Genomic DNA, 18,869 nt, shown 5'->3' with positions numbered 1-18,869 from the left:
GGTAAATTTTAAACTAAGAATTTCGTCGATCCTCGCGATTCGTTTTATTTATTCAACTATACGACATTGTCTGGCTAATCGACGCGACTGTTCGAGCCGCGAAGAACGTGTCGCGACGCAACCCAGCCCCCCACGGGGAATTCGCGACGAAACGGGTGTTCCCCGTGTCCTCGAGAGAGCGATCTATCGCAACGGAGCTAGAAACTCGTAATCCATATAGAAAGTCGAAAACGCCGGGAATTCCTCCCCCTAAAAACAACGCGTCGCCCGATCACTTTCGTACTCTAAGCGTCTAACGATAAATCGCCAACAATATCGGTCGGTCGCCGGTTCGTATCGCGCTAGAACCGGCGAGCCCTACGCAACTAACTAATGTGTTTAACCGTGGAATCGTTGATCGCGTACAAAAAACGGACTTAACAGCGAAGTGAAACACGCGGCCGCGACAAACGACGTCTCTCGAAAGGGAAAACTATTGGTCGTTGATCGTCATGACATTGATCGGAATCCACGAAGTGTCTCTCTCGGTACGAGCACTTGCCCAACCACTAAATCAACGCGATTTCTGGCGAGCACCTCTCGTCGATGGATCTTTCGCAGTAATCCCGAGCGTTTCGATCTTCGTTTTGGGACGACGAAAGCGTTGGATCATGAACTTCCGACGATACATTCTCTGCTTCGTCCTTTTCGTTGGGCCTTTTGTCCAATCACGCAGATTATGCTATGTTCTAAAACGATTTAGGATAGACTTAATTGTTTGCGCTGTTAGTGTTATCGGTGAAATTTCTAGTTTCTTTCGAGTGCCTTTTATCAAGCTTACACGATGTATTTAAAGACAGAGGGGCTTAGACGACACTTGGTACTAAACGAGTACGGTATCTCTTAGATTAATATTTACGTTGCTAAAATCTTCTTAGTTGTAGAGGAAAATGGAACGGGATACGGAACGATAGCGCAAACGATTAAATCTCGTGTCTTCGAATACTATGATCGAGTGTTAATCCCGGTATTAGATAGAAAGATCGATGCGTCGACTGTGGATACAAGTGTCATGTACCTGTCTAATTAAATTTCTTAAATATGCTAAATTGAATTATTCGTTAATTTTTTAGTCAATTACAGCATCTCACGCTTTACAAAATTACTGTATAGAGTGATTATAGAAACTAGAACAAATTGTAGTTGCTCTTTTCTAAGAAAAATTGTTTCTCAAAATTCGTAGAAGAAAAAGTTATATCCCATATGTGAGGCCATCTTTTTTTGATGCAACGGTGCAAGTTGAAATTGAAAAAGAACGTCTGAGAGAATAAAAATAAAATTACATGTAACGACTTATATACAATTTGTGAGATTTTTTAAAAGACAAAATATATTTATAGACATTTATTTTAATCGATGATACGAAAGTTGAAATTAACGATGAAACCTTTAAACACATTTGTTGACGTAAAATATGAAATATCTTGTTAAGTATGCGTTTTCAAAGGTCACGTCTTAACAATTTTGCATACGAAATAATGAGAAGAATTGACTTATGTAAAAAGCGTATAATACATTTGTACCGTTGCATCAGACAAAAAGTTTACAAAAGTATGGCTCTGTATGGGAGATTCAATTTCTTGCTCTATGAATTGTTGATGTCATCGACTTTATTTATAGTTTGTTAAATGTAAAATCAACGAGTAAAATATTGATATTTATCAAATGGCTGTAAACTATTTTACTAAAACTTCGATAAAACTTTCTATGGTCTATTTATTGCCAATTTAAGTTTCACAGTGAAGCAATTGAAAATTTGTTGCATGCTGTATAATGATGAGACCGATCCAGTGACATAGTCATTAAGATTGATACGTATCAAATTTCAAACATAGTTTTGAGATACGAAATAGATAAATAGTATTTAAACATCAAGTATCATCGATACCTCGATAAGACAATGATGTAGCTAGTCTACTATCAGAATTGTAGATTATTCAAACACCTAAAAATAGATCGATAGTTAGGCAACTTTCTATTATTTTTCTTGTAGTATATTTGCACGATTTTTCATTTTTAAAGATCAATAAATTCATTTTGTACAAATTTTGTGTCTTAAGCGAAGGTCGTATCATTATTGTCAAAAGACGAAGTCGACTTGACGATTAAGATAGTGGGAAAAAATTTGATTAAATTACTATATCGTTCAAGATGAAATATAATACAAATGGAAATGTACTGTAGTAAATAATTTTAAATGTACAATATTATTTATATTTACAAATCATCATTTTAGAATAATTATTGTTATTGTTGCATTCCATGTATTTGTTATTTCTCCTTAAATCTGAAGGGACTAAAATTTCTAATAAAAATCACTTTCTAATCTTAAAATTTTCGAATATCTCAATAGCTTTCTTTCCTTGACGAGTTAAAAATGTAATTAAACAAGTATCAAAATTCGAATATTATTATTCGAATGAGAAAGGTTATACATTTGCATTATATATACATAATAATTGCGGTTATATTCTACCTGTCCTGTTAAAATTATTTTAATACTTAAAGTGGAAAGTAGAAGTAGTATTGTTCGAAGAACACGGTGCTCTTCGATGAAAATCTAAAATAAAAAATACCAGGCATTTTGAGCGAAGTAAATGGATAAATATTACTTTATTCAACGTGTGAGTATTATATTTCATTTTTGTAAGTAAAGTATAGTCTTAAGGAGTGCATACATTTCCGTTAAACAAAAACTAATTTTTGTTTTATTTGCTCGTGAATAATTAAATTTTTCATAGATAAATAACTCTGTTAATTTAAAAAAAAACATTTATAATTAATTTAGTCTTTTTAATTTTTACAGGTGGTCCGCAATTTATTAAGCATTCAAATAGTATTCGAACAGTTAAATATTCGAGTAGTCAAGTATTCGAATAATATTAGAATTCGAGAAACAAATAATTTGAAAAGAAGTTCTAGCTATGATCTCAATAAATACTAAATCGTTTAAAAACATTCTTTAAAATTATTCATACTTGTATATATACCTAACGTATTCTTCTGTTTACTTAATCAAATATATAAACATTGTTTTCCTTTCTTCGTCTCTTTCATTCTGCACCAAAAGGGATTTTCTCCGTTAGAAAAATAAATAAACAAATGGTTTAAAGAATTATAATTTGAAACATAATATCTTGGTATCGATGATGTCAGACCATATTTCAGTCCCATCACTAATGCCGCATTTAAACTAAAGTTATTTGTTCGAGCAACACTGCAAGAAGATAACTCGCACAATCTCCTACATAGTTTTTCTACATACATCTCTATATAGCATTCCATATCCGTATCTGAGTTTTGTCACTGGAATTCGTTGAAAGACGTCAAAAGAAACGCGATAAATGAATTTTATATGATCTAATAAACCGTAATACCGATTTATAAATCGTGTGAGGCATTGCTGTACTGTAATCGAATTTTTTTAATTTCGAGACGAAAGAACGTGACTGATAAAATTCTACCAAACTAAAAATCACTAAAATTTCAAAACCACTTTCTCAATTTTCTAAATATTAAAATCTCAAGGTTCGTCGATATTTTCGATTCCACAGCACGTCAACGCATCGAGGATCTAGAACGTGAAACGATCCACGTTCTCCAGGATCAGATCGAGCTCGATGTCGCCAGAAATCGGATTGAAGCTCGTCGTACACGCATAGATGACCAGCCCACCAGCATATCCGGCCGACGAAAGCGAGGAAAGCCGGTAACGGTGCGTAAAAAACGCTTCGAGAGGCTTTTCACCGCGGCGATGGATATTATTATTTAGTTAAGAAGTACGTGGTTTACGTATAAAGAGACGCGTCATACAGTGCCGTACAGTACCAAAACGTTTATAATGCGCACATAATGTTACCTCGATTAAACCTCTATCTACGCGCTCGCGCAGGCTCGTGTTATGTAAAAGTATCGTTAGTCGTTTAGTCTCGCTGCGGGTGTGTGTATATTATGTGTGTGTATCCGTGTACCAGTGTTCATTTTCACGTGTTGCGTCCGTGAGCCGGCCAGATCGGTCCAAGGACAAAATTCGGTTATTTTTCATTTATTCTTTTTTGTTTCGTACTGTCGTCGCACGTTTCCCTAACGTTTCTTGTTTCGTGTGTATGTTTCTTTTTTTTTTTTTACTCGCTGTGCCATCTTTTTTATTTTTTTGTCCATTTTGTTTCTTAAATTCCATTTTAAGCGCGCGGGGACCGTCGAATCTCGGTCGTCCCGTCGCGAACGTGCTTCGTTTTTCGCCCTTTTAATATGTATATATATTATTATATATACGCGTGTGTGTTTATACATATACAGTCTAAAGTAGCTCAGAGGGAACTATGCGAACCACTACCGCGAAGTCGGACGATCGGACCTAGCCGGGTTCGCAACGACCTTCGCGCCCCCTGTCGCTCGTCTCGCGACGGTTCACGCATGTGCGGCGACAACGGGCGCGAGATTTCAACGCGACGTCCGCCCTCGACCCGTCGGCCCTTCGTCGACGCTATTTCATCGGGTTATAATTCTCTTTTGCACCATTTGCGGTTTAAATGTATTTCGGTTTCTATGTCGCGAGCAACGGTCCGACCAAAATTCTTCCGTACACGTCAGTCCCTTGGGTGTATAGATATATACTATATATGTGTGTATATATACGTCGTCCGTGGATCGTTCTGGCGGGGCCCTTTAACCACATTTTTTTTGCTTTACTTTAATTAATACAATATATACTTTTTTTTATGTATGTATCGTAACAACCGATATTCTCAGTTCCTTCTCGCTCTTTCTTTCTCTCTCTCTCGCTCTTTCTATCTATCTCTCTATCTCACAACCTCTCACGCTTTACTGTCTCGTATACTTCACTACTTGCACACGCAACTTCCTTTCGCTCGCTTATACTTCTATTACCTGTCGTCTCGTCTCTCTTTCACGCGATTATCGTTTCTTACTCTACCACACGCGCAGGCGCTCTGTTTCTCTCGCCACTCGTACGCTGGATTTAATTATCTAGCTCGCACGCACACAATCACTCTCTCTCTCTCTCTGTCTCACACACACAATCACTCTCTCTCTCTCACACACACACACACCCTCTCTCTTTCTCTCTCTCTCACACTCTCCCTCTCTTTCTTTCTATATATATATAATATATTTTATATCTGTGTGTATATATATATGTATGTATATATATACTTCTATATATCTTTCATATATACTTTATGTTGCTTTTTTTTTATGTATACTTTATATATATATAACAATGTTATGTTTATTTAAGGCCCAATACGTTCATTACGAAGGAAATAATCTGCAACAGAAAGGAGACGAATATACGGTTAAACGCTTGTACCTCTTTTGCTCCCTGTCGTAAGCACCGCGAGTATAGAACTATTCAGTCAATGACGAGTCGTGTTTACTTTTCAATATATTTTCTTTTTTTTTCTTCCCTCCGCTGCGGCGTCACCCGCGGACGCGACGTTTCATCGATCGAGGCTAAAAGAACGCAAGTAGATGGGTCCCGGCATGGTCAGACCTAAGTGGAACGCGTCGTTCTATTCCAGACTTTCGAGGAATTCAAACGTGTGGTGACGGTTCTCGTGCGACGAATTTAACGATTGACTTTTTCTTTTCTCGATCTCTCGTTTATTACGACGATCTCCTAGGGGTTGAGAAGAATGGTAATTTTTTTTTCGTGAATTTTGATATCGATCTCCATCGGTGTACAAATAATTTTCTTTTATTATTCAGAGTTTTTTGTACTTTTCGTTTATTTTTCTCTTTCGACTCCGCGATCGTACCCCCCCGCGAGAAATCGAAGGGATATTATTGCAAACGCTCCCGCGATCATCCATTACCGTTCTGTTTGCCTCGACACGTCCATTCCCCTACGCTTTTTGTCGCATTTTTCCTCCCTACGATCCTGCAAGTGTTTTTTTCGCACGCGCTCCGTTCGACGCTCCCTAGGAAGGAATCGCTCTGGATCAGAAACAAGTAACTTTCGACGCTTAGAAAACATGTAACTCGACGCGTTTAATCGCAAGAGAAGCCTACCGGGTTCTTAAAAATAAAAACCCATTCGGAGGACCCGACGAATCGATCGAGAAACGAGAAATACGTCTCACGGTTGGTTCCACGCAATTCTTTTATACAATATGTACAAGCGTTTGCGCGTGGAACGCAATTCTATTTGAATAAAAAAACTGCGTAGTAATATTTCGCGCGATTACGATAAAATTGAATTCTGGAATGAGTTCGATCGAGATTCAGTGTCGTTGAATTACGCTCGGACGATCCTTACGATTGCTCTATAAATACAAACATTCGTAGGTTAAAAAACGAATCATGAAGTAACAATTAATATCGCTTATAATACTTTATTATTTGTTACAAAAAGGTTCGTCCTAAGGGGACGTTTAAAATATAATTTGATTCGTATATTTCTTTCTTATTACGTGATAATAAATTCGATCGAAGAACCTAAAAGTAGCATTTAATACTTCCGTCGAGAAAATATTAAGCTGTGAATAATAAGTTAACGTCTCGACGATATCCTCGATAAGAACCCAAATGTATAAACGAAATTATATAAAAACCCAGTAGACTGTTCTTTCCGCGTCGTTTCGTGTTTCGTTGCTCGATAACCTCGGTTTCCTCGAGCGAACCCTGCATTTTTCTCTCAGAAACTCCCAAAGGTAACTTTCACTTAACGAGTACGACTAATAAAACATTGCAGAAAGAAAGAAAAAAAAAAATTAAAACTTAACACGAATTATCCTATCGCATTTTGTACACGTGAAAGAGAGAAAAGAACGAAAGCTTTCAAAACGAAAAAAAAAAAAAATAAAAAATAAAAGGAAAAATAAAATAGATTATGATAATCGTAATGATAAGAAGAATTATAATAATAGTAATAATAACATTAACATTAATAATAATAGTACTAGTAACGCAGTTTCTGACCGAAAAAGTACAAGTTACGTGCTTTCCATACGAACGAACGGAAACGAGAAGTAATAAAAATAAACTTACAACAAATTGCGGTTAATAAAAAAAAAAAAAAAAAAAAAAAGAAAAAGTAAGAAACGTTGAAACGAAGACACAGTTACTTGTTTCTCGCTCGATAGGCGGCTTTTCATAGCCGGTTCGCTTGCGTCTCGTTTAAGATCCGAAATACCGAGCTTCGACGAAGTCAGTTGTCCGGGCAATTCTGTGAAAATCGGGTTACGCTGGTCTTACAGATTAGAGTAAGATTTCATCGTCTCGGTTACGAAATAGCTTTTTCGCTCCATCGTCATACATTTTCGTAAATATATATAGACGACGACACGACAAACGGAACATATATGTACAATACTGCGTGACATAACAACAACCGTCTTTACGTCGAGATGTTCGATCGGTATCGATCGTTCGAGGATCTTAAGTCGTGCTGTATCGAAGGGCTCGAAGGAAGATCGTGCGAGCGACGAGCGAAAAACGAGAACAGGATATCTCTGTCTCATCGTGCCAGAGATAGCAGACGTTTGTACTTAAAAATAAAACGTGGTTCCGTTTAAATTACAAAATTAAAAACAACGAAACCGCGGCATTGATCAATTCAAAAATTCCCGTGTCCGAGGAGGTGCCCTCGTCGTTTAGGTTTCTCGTAAAACGTTCGATCGTTTAAAGCTAAAAAAGAAAAACAAAAATAAAAGACGAAAGTACCTAAGTATTAATAGTACGATGAAGAACGTCTCGTCTGTGAGTTTCGCGCGAACGAACGCGAAAATGAAAGTGAAAACGAAACGACGAGGCTCTATTGTGACACGCATCGCCGTTCTCCGCGCCCTTCGACCATCGATCGGCCCTAAAAATGCCTACGCGACACTTCCTAGGTAGCGTCGACGCGACCACTACCGTCCTCGACGCGCGTCGCCTTCTCCGTCGTTTCCTTTCCGGACGGTGGAACTCACCTTGACAGAGCAAGGCCCGGCGCTACTCGCGTACCGCTTTGTTCGTCAGCGTCGGGACGCCCTGCGCCACGTCGATCGTTCAGCTGTCGACGCTGAAAAGCTCTTTGTGGAGGGCCGGAAAGTCGAGGTGCGGCTGCGACCGTTTTAGCTTGGCGAGGGCGTCCATGTGCAGCAGAGAGATCTCCCGTAGCTGGGGGATCTTCGCCAGGATCGCGTCGCACACCGTCACGTCGCCCTTTATGGGCGACACGTGATTACGGTCGAGCTCCGACCTGAGCGCCCTGATTACCGCCTGTGACAGTCTCGTGATTTCCGCGAGCCCTTTCAGTCCCGGCCGATCTGAAATATTTTTTACCATTTTTCTTCTTCTTTTTCATTTTTTTCAATGGACGTTCGCTGCGAGCAGCTATAGGGAGACTGATGGACGGTTGGTAACACCGGGGCGGTGGTAATACTGTAAATTCAATTGCTGCAGGGAAATTGGGACTGAGAATTCTGGCTATGTTCCCACGCTATTACACCCAATCTTACTAATATTTCTATTTCTATTTATAATATATAGAGCTCTGTTCACTTAACAATGTTACTTATAGAAGTTGTAGGGTTTAAGAAAATACCATAATATAGTACAAATAGTATTCTTTTGCAAGTGGAGGTCCTAGAAAAGATATGAAGACCCAATTTTTTATTTTGACAAATTGGCGTATTCTGAGTATAAAAGTACTATAAAGTATGTTTTTGTCTCAAAATTTACCTTCTTTGAGATATTACACTGTTATTTCTATGGAGGCTTAACTATTGTTATAGGAAGAACTAAACGAGATAGGAGGAAAGAAAGTGTAATAATCAGTAAGGCAACCCTAGCAGGCCCTGCCTTAGACGCCGAACCATTTAATACTTAGTCGAGGAGTCTACATAGAGAAATATGTGATCAGTCGAGTACTTGTGAGAGACCGTAGCCCTCTGGTGGCGGTTACGATAAGTGTCGCCACACTTTCATTATGGCGCGTTATAATCCTCATTTAGTACACATCAGATTAAGCATGAGTCTGCAGTTAGTAAAAGTAGCACATTACGAATTCTCGTCGCAGATATCATCCTCATCATACTAGTCTTCATTATAATTTACATGCCATGAATTATGTAAACCGTGTTAGATTTTGTGTATGGCTCAAAAACAGCTGCAAATCAATCCAAATTTTTTCTCTATGGTTCTATTTACCAATGAGGCTACTTTTACCAACACTGAACGTGTTAATTTACATAATATTATTGGCGATCATTAAAGACGCTGGTAGATTAATATGTAGTGTGGAGTCATAAGGTACCAAATGAGCCTCATTTCATTGACCACATTATTACTGGTCAAAAATATGATACGTTCTTACGAAATACATTACGAAATTTATTAAAAAAACGTATCATTAAGCATTTGTCAGACAACATGGTATCAACACAATGGGTGTCCAACATACTATGCTCGAAAGATGAGAAGTACACTTAATGAAATATTCCTTAATCGATGGATAGGACGCGGAGGCATTATTTGCTGGCCAGCACAAAGTCCAGATTTAGCACCCCTAGATTTTTTCTTGTAGGGAGTGTTGAGAAATATGTATGCAAATGTACCAACAACTCCGGAAGATACGAAGCAACGAATTATTGCAGCGAGTGCTACGATAGACGCTCCAATAATAAGATATGTAAAGGGCGGAACGGTTCAAAGACTACAATCGCTGCAGATGGCTGCCATTTTGAACATGCTTCGTGAAAATACTCAAATATTTCAGGAACGATAAGTTTTAGGACAAACGTACTTTAATACTTTTATACTCAGAATACGTCAATCCGTTTGTATCTCCTCTACGCCTCCACTTGCAAAAATACTATTTATACCATATTATGTATTTTTTAAAATCCCTACAATTTCTGTAAGTAACATTCTCTTGGACTGTTTGAAATAATCAAAATATTTAAGTGGACAAAGTTCGTGAGACACTACACTTTTCGTTATTCAAAAGTTAAATCTTCTTACTATTTTAAAATTATAATTAAATGCTATTTTAGCAAATGCAATTGTTCTTCATTGTTTTAAATCTTTAATTTGGTATTTCTTAAAGCAGTACTGATCATTGTGTACTATTAATAAGCGTGCCGTTAACGAAAATTTATAATTGAAGTTCAAAAGTGCAGTCTGGGACAATTGTAACGACAGTCGGGGTCTTTACTTTTTATTTCTAATTTGTCATCGTTCTGTACTGAAACATTAATTTTGTCTTTTTTCATTAAATTTTCTCCGCCATTTTTATTTATTAAGGCAAATATTCCTTGACACATATAAAAGTGGTTGCAATTCAATAATCTTAAACAAGTAGACAACACGTTTTCATATAATCCTACTCTAAAATCGAAATGTTACAACCGCCATCAATCTCCCCTGTGGATGGTTAGATCGAATTTGAAAATTACTGCGTAATTTGATGATACGTAAATCGAATCGTTTGGAATATTATTTGAAATTGAAAATTTTTTAAAGTCTTGATAATTAACACTCAAGGGATTATTCTAGTCCACAACCTTCAAAAAATGAATTTCTTTCTTACTAGAGATTCTCTAACTAGAGATTTAGTTCTGTATTGGCATTCTTTCAATATCATCAAGACTTTCAAGACCCTTGAGACTTCAGAATTACAAGATTCTTGGAGTTTGAAATCTTACAAGAGTTTCTGGACAATCGAGATATTCGAAACATTCAAAACATTCAAAACTTTCAAGACTTCAAGCATTCAAGGCATTTAAAACACTTCAAGTATACCAGATTTCCAAGATACTTGGTACATTCAAGACATTAACGACACTCGAGTCATTCAAATATTCCAGATATTCAAGGCATTTAAAAACTTACAAGATAATTACAGTGTTCACGTTTTAAATGTCTAATTACTCGGGATCGAAGAGTCACATTTAACGTAAAGGGAGAACGTTCTTTGTGTTTCGTCGTTCGTTTCGAGTGTAGAAAGAGATAAACAGGGGTAGCAAGCGAAGGATAAAGATGGACTGAGGATACATGTACAGTAAAAGTTACGATGCCTGAACTGATCTGTTGCATCAATGCTCTGTGTTCATCCCCACCATCTATTTCCCTTTTACTCTCTGTCCTTTTCTATGTTTGACAATTGACTTTATAATTAGAGCCATTTCTATAATTAAAATCAATCCATCTACCCCATAAACTAGTTTTGGGGCCCCAATTTTCATGCATATATCTAATTTTTACTGTAGCCAACAATATCCGTATCAGACAATGACGTTCTTGTTCAGATTTACGTTTATCATTGGCCAAAAACGAATTCCACAGTCTCACGACATTTTCACATTTAACGTAAGGCTCTTTTTCACATTTAAGGTGAGAACACTATAATACGTTCAAGATATACGTTCACCCATCAAGATATTTCAGGGGTTCAGGATATTTGAAGCATCCAAGTCATACAGAGCATTTCAAGGCATTCAAGATATTTAAGACATTCAAGGAATTTAAGGCATCCATGAAATTCAAGTTATTCGAGACATTAATACCACTCAAGGTAGTTCAGGCATTCGAGGAAGTTTGATTTCGAATAATATTCGAACCGATTCGAGACACAGTACGTTTTAAATTATTTATAGGCTGCTTCTCTGATAAAATAATGACAATGTTAAACTGTAGAAGAAATTTTATTATACGATTTTAATATCTTTATTACTGGCTTTCTATTTCTTATTTTTGATAATAGTAAATTATTCCCTGTGTAACATTTAAGCAAGAAATTAAGAAAAAGTCTTTATCAATATTTAATTTTAATTAATTTTATTATTATTAGAATTTATATAAGAATAAATCATCTTGTTCGGTTTTTTCGTATTACCAAATACTTGAATACCTGTAAATATATATTACGCCAGAAATTAAGTAAAATAAAACGAAATGATTTTCATAAGGATTTTCTTTCCAATTTTGTACGTAATTGTCTAAATTAAGCTTCTATCGAACATTGTCATTATTCTATTCGTAATTATGCATTGGAAGCGATGAATCGAGGTAGGTTAATTGAGTCAACATATTAAAACTAGGAAGAGAGTCCCATTAAAAATAGACATGCAAATTATTTTTAAATACAGGTTCCTTAAAACACAGTTAAAATTGATATTTCAAAATTGATTCCTTTAATACTTCCGATTCTTAAGTTTATATTCAATAAATAAATAAATAAAATTAAAATGATTGAATTTAATAAGGGAATATCATAAGGATTAAATATTTTAATACTTTTTGGTAATAGACCTATAAATATAAGCTCAACAAAAATAAATAAAAAAAAAAATACAAAAATAATGAATAAAATTATTCTTAATTTTATTATATTTAATATTAATATTAATCAATAAACAATACTAGTAAGTCTCAGGTGTAATAAATATTTTCGTCGTTATTATTTGGATAATATTACTCAAATAATAAGAAAAATAATTTTACAACATTAATATAAGGATAGAAATCATTTTTGTAAATTTGAATATACTTGTGGTATTTATGGGTGTATTTCGTGGAATCGTATTTTGTTTTCATTGATATTCCAAGGTAAACAAATTTGTTATTTTACCAAAATGAACAATTTAATACTTATAGTAATTTAATATATATATATATTTTTTATAGTACTTTAAATTTATAGGATGTCTGTAGATATCTGTGACTCTATATTCTTTTGTCTCGCTTTTTTTGTATGTATGATTTTGTCTTTACGAATTCTTCGGCCCTCTTTTCCAGTTTACTTTACATGAAAGAATAATTTTGAATGGTTTAGGGAGAAATGAAAGGAGCGTTAAAAATTTTACCAACCGGGACTAAACAGAACCGCCGCGCTGTAAAGCGCCAGCTCCGTTTCCGTGAGCTTCAATTCGGCAATACTCCTGGCCAATTCGAACACGCAAGAAACGAGCTTCATTTCCGCCGTGTCCGTTGTATAAAACGCGTCCTGTGGCAACATAGTGTCGCCGTACAGGACACAATTCTGCTGAAGATCAAGGTACCTGCTCATACGTAGCACAGCCAACTCGAAGGAACCTGTAAACATCGCGAAAAACAATTAATTATTTCGTGGGAACGGTTACAAATTAATTTCTTTAACTAACTACAATACCAAAACTCTTATCGAATATTTAAACAAAAACTTAATATTGGAAATCAATCTTGTATTAAAATTATTAACATTGGAACCAATCGTAATTAACTTAAGTAAATTTACATATTAGCACATACGAGACTTCATTTTTATATATTGTTCTCTCACAATTTGCCATATTAGTTAATTCTCTCTAATTTATTTCTGAACAAGTATTCATTTTTTGGGAAGATTCTTATTATGTAGTTTGTATATTTTCTTTTTAATTTAAATTATCCTAACTTGGACAGTGTCAAACCAAAATAACGAATGGCTTATCACGACAACGTTAGACGTTATTAATTTTAATGAGAAGTATTTTAATGTAATATTGTATGCAAAATTGTAAAAAAATAAAGAGGAAACTATAAATGAAATCTTAGTTTCGTTTTATTTTGACAGTTCTTTACCTATTGCTCGTCTGCTACAGACAATGTATATTCGGTCACCACTGGGAAGAATTGTAATGGGAGATTCTAGAGACCAAAATAAGATGAAAATCAAGAATACCAATTTGTTGATGGTGGCTTCGTTAAGAAGTTATTAATGTTTAAAGTTCCGCCCGTACTGAATTTTTTTCTCGAAAATGGTCAGGATTTCGAGGGTATGTCTATCGACCAAAAATGATTGTAATTGACCCCCGCAACCGAAAATAATTTTTCGAGAGCGATTTCAAACTTTTTAATTTTGACGAAAAATTTTACACCTTCTCGAATTTTTTTCTCATAACTGGGTAGGATTTCGGGGGTATATCTATTCATCAAAAATGATTATAATCGACCCTTGCAATCGAAAACAATTTTTTTAGAACGATTTGAAATTTTTCTTTTTCGTCGAAAAATTTATACACCTAACCGAATTTTTTTCTCGAAAGTGAGTAGGATTTCAGAGATATATCTATTCACCAAAAATGATTGTAATTGATCCCCGCAAACGAAAATAATTTTTCCAGAGCGATTTGAAATTTTTTAATTTAAGTTTTTAATAACTTTTTAACGAAGTTTCAGTCAAAAAATTGATATTTTTGATTTTCGTCTTATTGTGGCCTCTAGAATCTTCCATTAAAATTTTTCCCAGTGGTGGCCGAACACCCTATATTTCGATCAATTCGAGTAATAAAATTGAGTGCAATTCACGAAATATATTTACGTGCATTTATGCTGTTAGAAGTCGCGCTTTCCAATTTACAATCTCGTTTCTTCGTAACTTCGTACACACGTTTATTTACTCGGTACGCGCTTAAACGGTCTTAGAAACTGAAACTCCTAACGCGAGTTCTCAATGGACAGGTAACATAGAATTACAATTTTATCTGCCTGCCTGTCATAATTTGTCCTCCAGATAAGACATGCGACTGCGTGTTTATTCAGCTCGAGTACTATTTACACCCTTTCACACGCGCGCAATTAAAATTTACTTTTGCATAATGCCTGTTTACGAAACTGCGTCGTTATCGCGAACCGTCCCGTCGGTTTACTCAGAACGAGATTCTTTTATTTCGCTGATAACGCAATTTCACGTCCCTTGCGCACGATATTCGATTCAAAGTGAAAAATTTAGCGAGAGACGAATACGTACGTCACAATACTTTCCCAAACATATAACGTATAAATATGGCATGAATGCGCAATTTTCAAGATTTCATTTAACATTCTTTTGTTAGATAAAATAAGTTCCAACTTTTGCATGTGAAATTTAATTCTATCTTAATATAAAAAATTTGTTCAGTTTCACAAATGAATAATACTTACATACAAGAATCAATCTGAGATTGAACAATTTTTTTGTTTAAATTTTAGAAATAAACAATACTTGTATCAGAAAAGAAAATTACGAGAATCAACCATCATTATTCATGGACCGATTCTATTCAAACTTTAATCATAGTCCAACATGAAAGCAAAAAATTGGAATATAAAGATTCATTGAAATCCATTCAATTGTTTCAACTCAATGGTTATAATAGACACCCCTCTCTCCCCAACGTATATGGTGGTATTATGATACACCAGGGACTATATTTTTATATAATTAATATCGTACTCTATTACATTAAATATTATCCTAACTTCATACACTATTATTATCTATTTTATGATTTTGGGCAAAAAGAGATACATAAAGAAATAAGTTGGTAGGAAATTTTGCCAGAAATAATTATGAAAACATCACCCCTGTCAGTGTTTCACTAATGAAAAATAATAATTTATTTTTGTTACAACTACCAAAAATATTTTAAATATGTGTCGATTCAAATCCTTTATTTTCTTACAGGTCAAAAAGTGAAATGGTCGTTTTGAACCATAACGATAAAAAGAAGAAAAGGATGTTTAAATGACAATTATCTATGGAAAAGGGAACGAAGATCAACGAATGGATTCCATAAAAGTATGATAATTCGTGAAACCGTAGAAATAGTAGAATTAGCAACAAAATCCTCATCCTCTATTAAATAATACAAGAGTAAATTATAATTGGGCTCGTAACGAAGTTACGTCCGCTCCATATTCCAATTTCCATCGCAGACTTATACTCGGATTACCTACCAGCCTTTAATAGAACAATCTGGTCGTCCTGGGAGAGCTTCATGAATCCAGGAACCATCTTGGCGAACTCGATGATCTGCTGGATAACGGCGGTTAGTTTTTGGGCGCACTCGAGCCACAGCTGCTCGTGCGCCATGTTCTTGTAGTAGATCAATCTGGAGAGATCGTGCGGCTTCCGGAAAGACTCCTGGATCTCTTCCGTCGACAGCAGATACGTTCTTGCGTATGCATCCGCTATCGTTTTTGAGAGCAGCTCGCTGATCTGTGCAGGATCTACGAAAGCCAATCGAAACGTCCGGTTGAAATTTTGTCCCCCCTCCATTGTACAGAAAAGATGTTCAAGACAATACGTACAACTAGTATCTCTACTCTTTGAAACGGCTACGTGTATCATCGTCAACGAATATAACACAGAAAAATTGACAGCTCTTTAAACACATTCTGTATAACGATTGCTTAGAACGAGAGCATTAAACACGTAAGCGACAGAGATCGTTAAAAAGAAAGAACGCTGCAGCGGGTTCCTCTCTTGGCGTTCCAATGTATGCGTTTTTTGCTTTAGTTAGAATGCAACGAGTCGGAATGCAAGAGCACGTTCTCCGTGACAAGATTGGGCGCGGTAATCTGGTCGAGCTCGTTATTAACTTCTGCAATTATTACGGTTACTAGAACAATTTCGCTCCGACTACAGCGAACGCCTAACGATCTTCGGCGCAAGAAATTGGCGCACGGAAATTCAAACCTTCGCATTCGTTCCTTTTTGTTCGCTTCGGTTGCGCTTGACTTTGAAAGTACTGATCAAACTCACTTCGACGCTAAATCATGCTGGTTTCTGCTCTTCGTAGTAGAGTAAGGATTTCATTTTATCTAGTGGAATTTAGACACTTCGTACGGACAAGACGTTGAAGAATCGAAGAGCATGTAAAAGTAAAACGAGTAAAATGAAAATTTACTTTGTTCGAAAAATGTATGTTTTCTGTTCTGTTCTGTTCTATCGGTGCATACGACTTATTTTTAAACGCGTGATATGTATTTATAATACATAGTGAGGTATTCGATACAGGTCACCTGAATGAGTTAGTTTGCTTTTGGCGAGAAACAAAAATCCTTCGGGCAAATATGGCGTATTCTTTTCTTTATAGATGGAGACGTAAAGGAGATATATCAAGCATTTGCATGAGAATTTTCTTAATTATTATTTTACCGAAGTATTAACATTCGAAGAATATAACAATTACCATTTGCATTCCAAACATTACTTTTTATTTTACATGGAAGTTGAAACATAGTTTCAAATATATTTTCTCGAATATCTACGTTGCAATTTAATATTTTAATATATCGTATTTTATGATTCATAGTTAATATTTTGGTATTTTCACGTAAAATACAAATATCAATTTTCATCTCTAAAATATCCTTCAAAATTTTGCATTTTAAAAATTTCTATCGAAGTTAATGATTTTTAATTTTGTGAATTTAATATTTATGCATCTTTTTCTATTTCTGTTCCCATCATATTTTTCGTCCGTAATTGGATTTTTATGATTCGTTTGGATCTACAGAATACTTGATCACTTGCGTATTTTTCTGATCGACTGATTGTGAGCAACTGAGTGGTAAGGTGTAGAAGTGCATATTGTAATAATTTGAAACTGCTAAATGCAAACATATTGCTCCAACATTCCATGTAAACATTGTTTTTACGAACTGGTACAAAACCGAGTAAATTTATTCTTTTTTTCATTGTCAAAAGAGGTGACATTAATTCCTGAAAAAGTTTCTCATGTTACCTTTAACTGTGACAAAGATAACTATAATGTTTGTTTTTTAATATTCTCCTATATTCATAGCAGTAAATAACGATCTATACAAAATTTGTGATTACTAGTTCAGTTATGCTCCTTACTGTATATCGTTGATGTCTTCCTCACCAGCAATACTTACCATTAATACATGGGTTACCATTAATACAAGCAATACATGGGAACCAATATTTAATATAAATATTGCAATTTATGAATCCAAAGAGATTCCGAAAGTCGTAATAATACTCAAACTCATCAACAATTATAATTAATTATACCTAATACTCTAACTCTTACAATTTCGAAAACACTCGACCTACAATAATTACCGAAGCCATGTTCGATTACCCAGCACCGTATAGATTCTAAACGTATAAAAAATGCCAGTACGCGGTGCCCTTTCAATCCCGGAAACCTCCCGACCGTTCCACCCACGCCATCCCTAGAGGCCTACGCCCCCGGTTATCTCTGTCCTCGGAAAACGTGCTCTCCCACCGTCAATGATGAAAAAAAAAAATAGAACATCGACAACACTGAACTCCATACACGACGCAGGAGGGTAAAAAAAAAAGAAAAACAAAAATAGAGTGAAAAAAAGCGCGCTGCATGCCCATGCAAAGGGACACAAACGTAACCTCACATCTCGCATGGGACATACTGGGCAGACTCGGCACTTCGTCGTCCTCGGATGGATTGCTGACCCTCTGTTGCTGACTGCTCAGAAAGGTCGTCGAGTCGACCATCGTGTACGAGCCGTGGCCCAGGCTGGCAAGTTCGACGGTGGTCTCTTGCTTCACAGCAACGATTCCACCCCCGCTCAGAGAACCGGCACCGCCGCCCCCGCCGCCGGTGGCGGCCGCACCACCGGCGGTGCCAGAACCGCTACCTCCACCACCCGAGCCACCACCACCGGATCCACCACCGTTACCACCGCCACCACCGCCTCCGCTACTACCTCCACCACTACCCCCCGTACTGCTTCCGGTCGTCGATGCAGACAGCGACTTTCCTGGTACGCGAAAAGTCAGAGTTCACTCGGGTCCGTTCGTTTCTTTTCGTTTTTGTTAGTTTTCTCTCGCCTATCTTCGCGCTCTCCGCGTCTCCACGCGGGGCGACTTCGAGTTCTGGTCGAAAACGGGGCTGGGTTCTGTTCGCACGGAAGATCGATTCGATGGGACTCTGTTCGAGGACGTTGGGTCTTCGTTGGGGATTCTCGCGATTTATAGGGATGGGATCAAGCAACATCTAGCTTCGAACTGTACATTAGAGACCTCGATTTTACGTGCAAATGATACACAGGCTGTTGCCTTTGTCAAATACAACATGGCTCGTTCATTG

General features: G+C 36.3%; 1 protein-coding gene across 8 annotated transcripts in view; it reads right to left on the bottom strand.

Moving 5' to 3' along the window:
• Positions 1 to 4,802: 4,802 nt before the first annotated feature.
• The window catches only part of Hr3 (nuclear hormone receptor 3 ROR-beta), a 315,339-nt gene continuing 301,272 nt past the window's right edge, over positions 4,803 to 18,869 (bottom strand). For 6 of the 8 annotated variants that reach the window (XM_076767480.1, XM_076767472.1, XM_076767474.1 and 3 more), the window contains 5 exons: positions 18,172 to 18,540; positions 15,724 to 15,996; positions 12,856 to 13,080; positions 7,974 to 8,312; positions 4,803 to 5,329 (listed from right to left, as the gene is read on the bottom strand). In XM_076767480.1, coding sequence (XP_076623595.1) covers positions 8,053 to 8,312; positions 12,856 to 13,080; positions 15,724 to 15,996; positions 18,172 to 18,540 — 1,127 coding nt within the window. In that variant the 3' untranslated portion in view covers positions 4,803 to 5,329; positions 7,974 to 8,052. The remainder of the gene's footprint in view (positions 5,330 to 7,973; positions 8,313 to 12,855; positions 13,081 to 15,723; positions 15,997 to 18,171; positions 18,541 to 18,869) is intronic. The other 2 variants (XM_076767475.1, XM_076767477.1) reach the window with 2 other exon arrangements.

Source organism: Colletes latitarsis, chromosome 6, assembly GCF_051014445.1.
Source record: "Colletes latitarsis isolate SP2378_abdomen chromosome 6, iyColLati1, whole genome shotgun sequence".
Taxonomy (NCBI): domain Eukaryota; kingdom Metazoa; phylum Arthropoda; class Insecta; order Hymenoptera; family Colletidae; genus Colletes; species Colletes latitarsis.
This window is presented reverse-complemented; position numbering and strand designations above follow the sequence as displayed.